At 43.2% G+C, this 12087-nt stretch overlaps 1 protein-coding gene across 4 annotated transcripts in view; it reads left to right on the top strand.

Moving 5' to 3' along the window:
- The window catches only part of kaznb (kazrin, periplakin interacting protein b), a 93754-nt gene that overhangs the window by 11811 nt on the left and 69856 nt on the right, over nt 1-12087 (top strand). For all 4 annotated transcript variants that reach the window (XR_013771861.1, XM_079265376.1, XM_079265378.1 and 1 more), the window contains exon 2: nt 8716-8923. Coding sequence is in view for 3 of the 4 variants with exons in the window: in XM_079265376.1 (XP_079121502.1) it covers nt 8716-8923 (208 nt within the window). In the remaining variant the exon portion in view is untranslated. The remainder of the gene's footprint in view (nt 1-8715; nt 8924-12087) is intronic.

Below are 12087 nucleotides of genomic sequence, written 5' to 3'. Positions count from 1 at the left end.
GGGAGTGGTCCTATTTGGTGCAGAAAAGTCCTGTTTGGTCTCAGCTAAAATGTTTTCACTGCAGTGTAGATGGACTTTGATGTTTGGTTCATGCACGTTGATCGACACCACTCTCATTCTGAGCAGTTAATATGATCAAACAATATGCATTGTGTTGTTTCATGAGCTGCGTAGTGTTGCTGGTCGTGTATTTTATTCGTTTTGGACAGAGTCCGTCTCACTGTTTCCCCATGTTTCCAGTCTTTGTGCTAAGCCAAGCTAACAGGATGCTGGCTGTTGCTTCATATTTACCACTCAGACACGAGAGTGGTATCAATCTTCTCAACTCTCAGCAAGAAAGAAAAGAAGCTTATTTCCCAAAATGTCAAACTACTTCTTTATATGATCATCTTTTCTTCTATTAGTTGGAGATTAATTGTAACCTTGAAGAAAGCATCCCCCCGAACTCTATTATTCACAGAATACGACTGGCAGCAGTCCTGCCCCTTCATCTCTTTATCCGAGGCTTGGCCAGTTGTCTCGGGAGTATACTCTAACCTGCTCTCAGCAGCCTGCAATGATTAGCCAATAAATAACTAAACGTATATCATAAATCAACAGGGAGAGCTCTGTCAGGGTGATTTCTACTACAGTTGCCCTCTGAAAATCACTCTCCTGCTCTGAGAAAAGAAAGACAGAGAGATGGATGGAGGAAGGTTTGGCAATGAATGAGGTTCTCTCTGTGTGTTGTAGAAAATGTTTTACCTTGAGCGATATCCTCTTGTAGCATCACCACACAGCTCCTTTGCTCCATTAAACTGCTGGTCAATAGTTATGACCTGTAGTTGAGATTATTCTAGAATAAGGACGGCGATAAAGCTGCCATAGCTACTCCAACGATTCCATGTTACTTGGATTCATTCAAATGGCTTTAATTATGTTGATGATTATTACACTGTCAGCTATCTTTCCCATCTCCCGCTGGAGCTACAGGCACATCTCGCATTCTCTCAACGTCAACGTGTGATTGTGCCGCCTGCAGTAGAAAGCAGAGAATGATGACAAGGGGTGAGGAACTCAATCAGAACGCAGCAAAGTAGCTACGTGCAAAACATGCACCTTTTGTTTCGACGCCGGCTCTGTTCGTGATCTCACCACGATTTGCATGTCATGAGAGATGACTGCAACATTCAGCTTTGCATGTCTACATGTTGAACACGAAAGTATGACCACTGTAGAGAGGAATTGAGCAGATGGACAGCAATGGGCGATGCATTATGGGGACCACTAGGCAATGACAGAAAACAGCCAGCAGGGCGCAGAAGTGAGGCCGAGGGGAAGTGTGGCACAAAAGGATCTCTGTGGAGAGATGGCATTGGATAGAGTGGATGAATGTCATTTTCTAATTTTCTGCTGTTTTATTCTCCATCATCAGACATATATCTCCCCTCCCTCAGGTTTTGATGTTCATCACAGCCAAACCCTCCTCCCTACATCCTCTCTCCCTTCAATTCCCCCAGAGTCCTGCAGACAAGCCTTTATCTTTGATCCTCATCATGGCCTCTGGCACTGTATTTCATCCGCAACCCTGTTGACCGTTATCTCCAAGTGGAGGGGCTGTCAAACTGTTTATTATGACTATCAGAGATGGGAGAAGGACATGGCTGCAAGGCGTTGGAGTGGAACTTGGGGATGACAGACGTGCTGAGTTTGACAACTGATAACAGGTGCTTCTCTCCAGGTCTTATCTTAGCCTCCATAGCCCAGCGCCAAAAAAGCCAAAGTTCAAGCCGCAGAGCAGAGGAGCTAATGAGCTGCTGCTTCCTACTGTTCAACAACCTGTTGATAGATGCTCAACACTAAAAATTACTACTGGAATAAAAGTCAGTTTTGTTTTACTTTAAAATTTTGAAGGAAGCCCCGAATGCAACTAAACAATGACAGGACGGTTATATTCAGTTTCCTGTCACCTGGCAAATGTACGACCAGTATTCACTCTCATTTTAGCTCTGGTTTGGTCTCTTCCAATTCCTGAAGGAAATATATGGCTTTTTAGCTGCTGATTGGTCCACTATGTACACTAATGTTGTTCCTCTGCTGTTTTGGTGCATGTATGTCCCGAAGGACAACACTGATGAGAGCGATGAGAGTGAACCAAAACAGCAAGTTGTGGGCAGCGAAACCAAAATAGTGAGTTAAAAGACACTCGATAGTGCTGAGGGGACACCTTTCACGTTACATACAATCATGTGATCCACTGTTCATTTAGAAATACTGGTTATAGCTGCATTCATTCACGCGGTGTGGTGAAACCAAATAGAACGTCCATGTGGTCAAATGTCCCATGTCATGGACATTAAAACTGCTGGCTATCGAACTAGAAAGCTAATGGAGTGAGAGAGTTAGAAAGAGATAGAAAGCGAGAGAGAAAGAGAGAGAGAGAAAAAGCCGACACAGACAAAGAAAAAGAGTTGAGTTTCCGCTCCCTGACATTCCCTGTTTACTCCATCAATGCCCCTCTGTCCCTGTGTGTCACCACTCTTTCTCTCCCCGTCACTTACACAGACATAAATACCCATTTATTTATTTTCCTCCAACTGTGACATTTGCATTTTGATAAATCTGCATTCTGTGGGAACACTCAAAGCAGGGAACTGTAAGTGACAGAAACCCAGCTTTCTATAGTTTTTGTTCTGTTTATTCGCTGTCAAGGAATGCAAGCTTGATACCTCTTTTTTATGTTTCATCAGCACATATTCTTTAGTAAACAGAAGAAATCAACCACCATGTTTTTACGAGCGTGTCAGTGCTGCCTTTTTTGCTGTGGGAAAGCGGTGCCACATTCGATCCGACTAAGGGAGGCCAATGTTTTCTCAAGTGTCTTGTTTGTCAAGAATGTTGGCAAAAGAAGCACGAGGTAGTGGGAGAGAAAACGGTTGTTTTAATTTGTAACTTTGATCAGGACTCAACACGCTCACTCAAACTCGTCCTCTCATCCTGTAGATGCAGCACTTTTTTTCAGTGTTGTTACTCCGTTTTACTCGCACAAACACACACTTCACTGCTGGTGAATGGACAGAAGTAAGATCCTAATACGGTGCCAATTTACCTGTCTACAAGTAGAGAATCAACACTTCTACACTTTGATGTTGGCAGAGAGTGTGCCGTCTACAGAGACAGCTTTTATTTCCAGAACAATTTGTCCTGAAACCTGCTGTTTTGTTTCAGTCACTTAGCAGACTGTACATTTTGACATAAAGATATTAAGAAATGTAAAACTGCTGCCTGTGAAGGGATAGATTCAGAGATTTCTAAAAAAATATATATATCTGGAATAAACACATAATGTTAGCAGTGTGCTGTAATAAAGACATCCAGTGATGCTTCAAGTCTGCTGAAGGCGCTTCATTCCTATTGGAAATAATTTGTGTTATTCTCAGTACCAATTAATCAAAGAGGCCTTTTATTACTTGACCAAGGAATGAACCCCAAGGATTTAAATTTCAGATTTCCACTTATCACAAACGAGGAGGTTTGATTTGGAAATCAAATTCTAAGTATGTATTGTGCAAGAGCAATTGCCTTATTGCCACTGTTAGCGAACATTTTAGCCATATTAATTTTATAATGTAGTAAGAGTCAATGTTGTGTTTAAAGCTTTGGCTGCCATAAAAAAATAGTCTTCAAGGGATTTATAAATCTGTATCAACAGTCTACAAAGAATCTGATTTAGTTGTGTTTTACTATATTATTATTCATTGTCTGTCAATACATCGGCCTCGGTTTATGTGTGACCACAGTGTGGGTTATAGTTAGACATAGGTACATGAATCAACACTTATATTTGCTAACAATGACATTATGGTGTGTTAATAACCATTTATTCAATGTTTTTTTAGTGCCTGTATGCTAAATGGAGGGGGGTTGATGTGATGCTGTGGAATCAGGATAAGTGGACATGCAGATGGAAAATACAAGGACAGCAATTTCTGGTTCCCTGTCTTTCATCTTGCTACACAGCGATGACCTTGTGGCATCAGCAGCATGAGACTACGTTCGTTGTTCTGAACTGTAACTCGTGTGTCTCTGCTTCGGTCCCGAGGGACAGCAACAATGTCAGACGTTACTGTGTATTTTCACCCTCCAGTTTATACTCACCCATTGGAGTTTCCCTTTAGTCCACCTGCAAACACCATGCCACATGTCTTGATTCCAACAATACTCTCTCTTTTTAAAAGTATCACTCCTCACCAAATGTGGTTCTCCGGATGAGAAAGCCTGAACCCTGCACTGTGTGCCGCTTTGTGGACAGAGTTGCTGCGCTCTGATAGAAAAACCTATTTCTTTTCACTGGCCTATCACCTTTGATCTTAACATGGCACTTTTGTGTGATTTGTGTCAGTTTGTCTTGATTTTAATGTCACTTACTGTTATTAATTCAGTCTTTGTTTGTGCAGGACTTTGGGCAACCTTTGTTGTATTTTAAAAAGTGCTATACAAATACATTTTGATTGATTGATAGTCAAGTCGACCCTCTGATGGATCTTGCTGCTCTCACATCGTCACCAAGATGGAAACTATTCTATGAATCATGATTTCTAGTTTTCGGTGTTACACCTTCCCCAGCTCCTTCTATTCACACATAACACTACCCCATACTCACACACTCTGCAGACACGTTGGCTTTCTTTTTGTAAGCGCATTTGATGGACATTAGTCAGTCTCGTGGCGTGAGGTGGATATTTTCCCCAGGCCCCTGATAAGACCGGTATAAATAGTTGAGCAGGGTGTTATATCACTTTGCTATTGGGAAAAAATGGAAAGCATTCCAGTGCGCAGAGGATTAGTCGATATTCAATTAACCCAGGCAGACAGTCACGGTGACTGTTTATCAATACCTCTTTTTAACTGCACACCCTCGGCACACTTAATTAAACTTCCCATTAATAGCATCAAACAAGTGAGCATACTAACAACACAAACACTCAGCTATGTTTGTAAAAGTGAACCAAATCCCTAGAACAGGGGTGTCAAACTCATTTCCACTCTGGGCCACATCAGCGTCACAGTCGTCCTCAAAGGGCCGGTTGTAACTGTAAGACTGTATAACTGTAACTTCTCCTAACATATTGTTAAATAACTCTCTCTGCATTTGATTATTGTTTATTCAAGTGTAAACATGCAGTTATATAAATGAAAAATGATATTTAAACACATTTCTATTATTATAACATAAATCATTTTAATTGAGGGTTAAGAAACCCACATGACTCTATCAAAGATCAAACTATTGAAGAAAATAACAAAGACAAATATCAAACACAAGTTATGACATTAACTTTGTTCAAAGCTGTTTGTGTCACCTCTCTGCATCACTAATGGTCCTCCCTGTCGTCGTCCTGTGCATGGCAGCTACATCACTGAGAGTCAGGTCTGATGAACATGGATAGATGATGTATCCGTGTTGTCTGTGCTTTCATCAACCGTTCATTAAAAACACAAGTACCTGCTCGTCTCTTAGCTAGCTGTGTTGTTAGATTGCTGCTATACAAGCGGTTTTCGGGCTGTTGCCTCTATGGTCCACCTGTTGTGATAGTTTTAATGTCGGTACACAGACAACATGCTGTCTCATAATTTCAACTTTCTATCTCATAATTTCAACTTTCTATCTCATAATTTCGACCATGGGGATACTTTTATTTTCAAGTCTGACTTTTAATAATTTTTCAAAAAAACAAAAAAATCTTCTTTTTTTTTTTTTTGCTGGCGGATTCGCGGGCCACATAAAATGACGGGCCTTGAGTTTGACACCTGTGACCTAGAAGCACTGGTGGGAGCACTGGTTATTTAAGGGAGTCATCGGCTTATTGATGTATATCTGGGACATGTCCCGACCCTTGACCCCAAAAAACATTCATTTCCTCGCATTCCACAGTTGAGAGTAAGCCCTGACGGAGCACTAAGCAGACTGTGGTTGTGGTTTTGTATGAAGGAAGACTTAGCAGTCACGTTGTTGCGTTGGAATAACGGGACCCTTCTGTGAAAAAGTGGGAAGTGTAGACGACCCTCCTCCCCGCTCTGCGCTACAGATAGCTCGACATTTGTCCGTTGATAATCAGCTACAAATCAGGGCCAGTGCACTAATCGGTGGCACTGATGTGACTGTCTAGACGCCGTGATAATGATCTGCTAACATGTGATGGAAACAAACATGCCAGTTCTAATGTCTTCTAGTAACTGTAATAATTGTTCTGTTTGCGCATCATTGGTTTTGAGCAGAGATGTTGAGACGTTCCAGAAAGTTTACATGATAGAGGGGCTGGAGACAGAAAGAGGATGGATGGAAAAGAAACAGAAACAAACAGACTGAAATATCTGGACAACTGCTGGATGGATCGGCATGACCCCCAGACGATGAATCCTACAGACTTTGGTGATCCCCTGACCTTCCATCTATCAGGAAAACAAATCCAATGTGTCCAATACTTTGGTTTATGAACCGTAAAACTATATTTCCATGTTTTGTGCTGGTTAGCATGCTAACACGCTGAAATGTGATGATGATCATGGTCAACATTATACTTGCTAAACATAAAGACCTTAGCATTGTGACTGTGAGCATCTTAGCATGCTGTCAACCTCTATTTGATTTACAATGACATGAAACTGTTGGATTCGTCTGTTGACAGACTAATTCTTTGACTGACTGACCATTTCAGCACTATTTTTATCACAGTGTACTCTTTGTAATTTTAGGAAACACAATGAACTAGTGAATAACTTGGCATACTGGAATTATTATCTTTGACAGTTGAGATTAAAGTTCACCTCAGGTGTAACAGGGGAGCACAGACTCCATTCTTATGCTATTTATTTGTCTGTGTGTGATTGTATGACCCTGGAGACGACTGATGGTACATGTTGGTCTTGTGTTCACCATGTAGTCATGGTGATTGAGGCTTGTGAACTATTATATATCCCTCTAGCAAAGACATTGTGATATAGTAAATATTCTGGAAAATCAATTGGGAAATCATTCAAAGACATATCTGACTGCAAACACATACTGTATCACACAGCCCTGATACAGTATGACTGTATTGAGTACAGGAGCTGATAGGTTGAGGCAGGACACTGGTAATATTCCCCATCAGGCCACACGAATGGTCCTCTATCTGACAGACATCTGATCTGTAACACCACCACTGTGTGGGCTTCATCAGCTAACCAACTAGCGGTGTAACCAATAAGTTGCGTGTCTCACTCGGCCGTCAGTCGCACACGCTTGCAGTCGCGTCATTGTCGGTCTCTCTCTCTCTCTCGCTCTCTCTCTGCCATTGTGTGAATACCAATGAGCATTGAGCCGTTATCGCCGAAGCCTCGGATGACAGCGTCTGAGTGATGTATCACTCATCTGCCTCAGTTTGTTGCAGGAGACAGGATGTGTTTTCTTACTTGGGAAATGAAATGTGAAATGCAGATTCAAAGTTGTGATGGCTCAGCAATATCCAGGATTGTTTTAAGTTAAGATGAACAGCCTACCCCCGTCTCTAACCTTTTGTGTGTGATGGAATTGTTCTGCTGTACAGATAAGAATTGATGGAGGTGCTGTTTGTTTGCTGGGCCCACGGATAAGCTGAAATATAATCCTTCCAACTGTATTTGATCGAAGAAGTAAAGCTCCACTATGTTCTCGCCACGGCTCGATTCTAATTCTACGGGCCTCTTCTCTTTGTGTCTACCCATCAGAGGGCTGTGCCGCTGCCCTCTGCTAAGTTTGAACTCTGAGTTGAAATGTTTTTCCCCTTGGGTGCCTTGAGCCAGCCCCCTTCCCCTTGCACCGATGTGGGGGTGAGCTTTCCCAGGACAAAGAGATGAATATATAATGGAATGAAAAAGAGGGGGCGGGAGAGACAAAAAGACAGCGGGTGTGTTAGTGAGAGGGAGGAAGGGAGAGTGGGAGCAGGAGTGAAAAGATATAGCGGGCTTGACAAGTGCTTGTCAAAGGGTTCAACACTGCTGCCAAGCTCTGACTGCAGGGACACAGAGAGAAGAAGAAGTAAAAAGAAACAATCTGTACTTTTACAGACCCGATTGCTAGCTCATTACAGACTCCATAGGGTGTGTGATACACAACACAGTCTGTAGTTGGAGAGTTGTTGGAGAGCAGCTCAGTCCAACTGCGTCCCCCCCCCCTCTCCCCTGGTCCTCCAGCACATGGTACAATCCATTTAAAAGGCTGCATGTCATCTCAGTGTGTGCTGGGTCCTCTCTGAGAGCAGCTGCTCACAGCACATTCTCCTCTGCGGGAGCACTCACTTTCCCTCCGCCCGCTGAGCTAAATCTCTTTCTCTCTTCTGTCTTTTCTCTCTCTCCGCTCTCTTTACGTTCTCTCTTCCTCTCTTTCTCCCACGCTCACTATCTTTCTCCTTTGCCCTGCACACACAACACACACACACACACACACACACACACATGCTTTCTCTGACTGTGTGGTGCTCGGCCACACAGGCGTTATTCTTTGTGCAGTAACAGGTAGACATCATCTCTGTGCTACCCTGTGGAGAACAGAAGAGGGACCGTCGTTTTGGCTTTTTTCTTTATATGTGCGAAGTAAACTGTAGGAGAGGAAGCACAGGTGGAGGAGGAGAGGGGGATAGGAGGAGGAGGAGGAAGCGTCACCCCCTCTAATGCTCCACTTGACATCATGCTGCTCTGTGTGGATCTGGTCCTCAGGGGAAAATTCTTAAAATGATGGAAGACAACAAACAGCTGGCACAGAGGATTGATGGGGCCATCCAGTCCGCCAGTCAGGAAGTGACCAACCTCCGCTCCGAGCTCTCCGCCACCAGCCGCAGACTGACAGAGCTGGGTGCCAGCAGCCCCCCTGCCTTGGAGAACCACCACCAGTACAACCACCACGATGACAGCCTGCACTACCGGGGTGAGTGTCACAGCATGTGTGTGTGTGAATGTGAACGCACTCACACCTAATCCTCTGACTCTCTGCGTGTGTGTGAGAGTGAGAACATGAACGTGTGAGAGTGTTCTGAAATCAACTGTGGGAAGTATTCGAGGAATGTGTAGCGGGGAGTATAATATCATTCCCTGGTTCCTCCAATGACTCATTTTTACCCAAAGTCCACAACCAGAATGACAGTGGAAAAAGCAGCAGATTGAAAATAAAGAGAAGAAGAAGTAGACTGGGTGTTGTTATTAGACGGGAGGGGCTGGGGTTAGAGAGCGTGGGCCAGAGCCGGTCCGGGTTTGGTTTCCCAGGCAGCAGCTGGACTCCTCTGGGGCTGCACTCCCTCCAGCTCTGGCTCCTTCTCCGCTCTCTTGCCGACTCTGGCAAGGAGTCTCAAACTGAGCTTTAGGCCCAGAATCTGTATGCCAACATCTCTGACGGGGACTGCCTGCCGACAGACACCGTGGCTCCGTCACTTAGCTGGGAAAGAGATGTGATGAATGAGAAATGGGCTTCAAACTGAAGTTTTCATGGGAATGTCAAAAAAGTTTTGGCTTCGTGTCATGTCAGCAATAACCCAAAGACTATGAATAATATATACAGTTTTATATGTACTAGTTGTTGCATTCCTAATGACGCTTGGTTGCAATTAAAAAAAAAAATCTACAGCTATTTTATTTTTGCGTCAGCTCATGTAAGACGATGTGTAATCAAACCTTTTTATGACAGATTCAGCTCAGCTACTTTTATATAGCTGACATCTTGGAATCATTAATGAGATTTATTTTGTAATGAGTGGAACAACCGTGCAAGGGGAAGTCCATGTGATTTTGTTACCCTGAACTGAACAGCAAAGCCCACTGATCAAATCAGTTTATTTTTCAACCAATTAGCCACAACAAACTTAAATCTTACAGCAGAATATAGCAAGACATGACAGACATGCATCGCCTGCATGTACAGAAAGTTTGGCTTGCTGAAATCGTGAAAAGACCACTGAACAAAAAGACCATATGTTGCAGGACTGCAATTGTCTCCAACACGTTTAGAAGCCCAGGGGGTTATTGAGATCATACCCTATCAGACAGCTTGCTGTCAGTGTCCATTAAATGGTTCCGTGTTGGGCATATGTAGTGCAGCAGGTGATTCCTTCTATCTGCTGCTGGCCCTAAAGGCTCAGGGCTGATCTGTGTGAAATGTTGTTTTCAGAGTGCTGATGCACTTGGCATGTGAGTCATGCGTGCCCTGCGTATTTTCTCAGACTCTTGGTTTTGCAGGAATCAATGCATTAATGCATCCTCAACTTCACTGATGCAACACATGATGATCATCTGTATAAGGTCTTCTGCAAAAATAACACTGATTTTATGATGACGTCATCTTAGAGATACAATTTGCTATCAAGTTGCATTATGGGAAATCTAAGACAGTAATTATGGAACCTTAACTGCATTCTTTTTTAAATTGCGCCTTGCAAGTGCCTCAACTTTATGGAAGTGAAATACAAAGAAATTGACTTAATACCCCGATAAGCACATGAACAGTGGGGGCAGTTAATCCGACTGTGATATAAACTCCCCAGCACACAGTGAACAAATCACAGCATTGGCTGAAGGTTATTAGAGAGAAATAAAGATTGTCATGACTGCTACTTTTTCTCTCGTGCCCACAACAACAATAAAGAAACCCCCACCAGTGTTTTATTCATATTGTGTGAACTGGAGGTTCTCAAGGAAGTGAATCAAGTATTGACCAGGATTCATGTGCTGCTAGTGGATATACTTTTTAATCATCCAGGTACACACAAAGTACGCAGGCAAGGCAGCTTGTCAAAAATGCAATGGTTGTTCGGGGTTTGCTGTATTAACTATTGAGACAATATGATCCAGGAAGTCTAGTTTGAGTGACAGATAAATGTTTGCGAAGGCTTATCAGATGCCCGAACATTAAACAGCTGTTTATAACCATGAGGAGAGATTTTATAACTCAGGCAAGTTATCATGTCACCAATCATCGAATCTTTTGTTTTGAGGGTCGCAGGGTAAGCAGTAGAAATACGATGTTCACATTAAAGATTAATCTTTTTGGAATGTGGTCTTGCATGTATTTGATTGGCCAGTATATCAGCCTTCATTGTGCTAAAGTTGAGCCTCGTTCAACTTATTTGCTGGACGACCGTACGTCGACACAATGGACTCATTCAAATGAAGAGTAGCGTTTTCCCCCCACAGGGCTGAACTTGGTCTGAAAACTTGGCCTGAGAGTTCAGTCTTTAGGGTTGGAATAACTCAGCTGCATTGAGTTGTCTGTCGTGGTCCGTCCGGCTCGCGCTCTGTTTCGTTCCAGCAGTGTTAACAGGCAGCCTGACATTCCCGCATTCCTGAATGTCAGTGATGTCACACTTCCTGTTCCCAGACGCCAGGCCAGCAGTCAGGTGACTGATCAAATCAAGCACAGCCACACAGACCTCCACCACACTCGTTTCCTTTAAAGAAACACAGCCGAGAGGGATGAGCCTGAGAACTAGGATGTTTTTTTCAGATTTAAGATTGAAGATGATTCATCTGAGAGATCTTTCGGGTCAGGCGGTTTTGGTGTGTGATGCGCAAGCGTCAGCATCCAGTAGTTTCGGGAGATTAAATGTTCTTTCGGTGTGTATCCATCTCAAGGCAAGGCTGTGTGTTAGTCCATTTGTTGGCTCTGCCCTGTGCAGGATCAAAGCAACCGCACAGACAGGGTTTTTTAATATGCATGAACTGTCTTCCTGTATATAAATTATATTATACAATGCCAAAAAGCCAGGATTTTTGCGGTTTCCCTGTGGAGTTTCAACAACATCTCTGATAGAGGTCCGATAAGGCTATTAACACAGCGATTCAGCCTGCTGTTTCCGTTGGCCTTGCAGTCTGTCCTTCTCACCCAGCCGGCAACTGCCGGGTCTGAAACGTTAAGTCAATGCAGAAGTTACTTAAACATGCATTCTTTCCAATGGCCATCGGGGAACCACTTCTCTGGTGGCACAAATTATCGGAAACAAGTCTTCTTTCGTGCAGCATGATGTTCGTTTCGTAAATGATGGTCACATTTAGAGTAAAATAGAAGATAGAGCAGGGTATGCTTTAGGGCCTGGCTACCTTTTG

Source organism: Melanostigma gelatinosum, assembly GCF_949748355.1.
Source record: "Melanostigma gelatinosum genome assembly, chromosome: 3".
Lineage (NCBI taxonomy): Eukaryota > Metazoa > Chordata > Actinopteri > Perciformes > Zoarcidae > Melanostigma > Melanostigma gelatinosum.
Note: the sequence above shows the minus strand (reverse complement) of the source record. Positions and strands in the feature narration are given on the sequence as shown.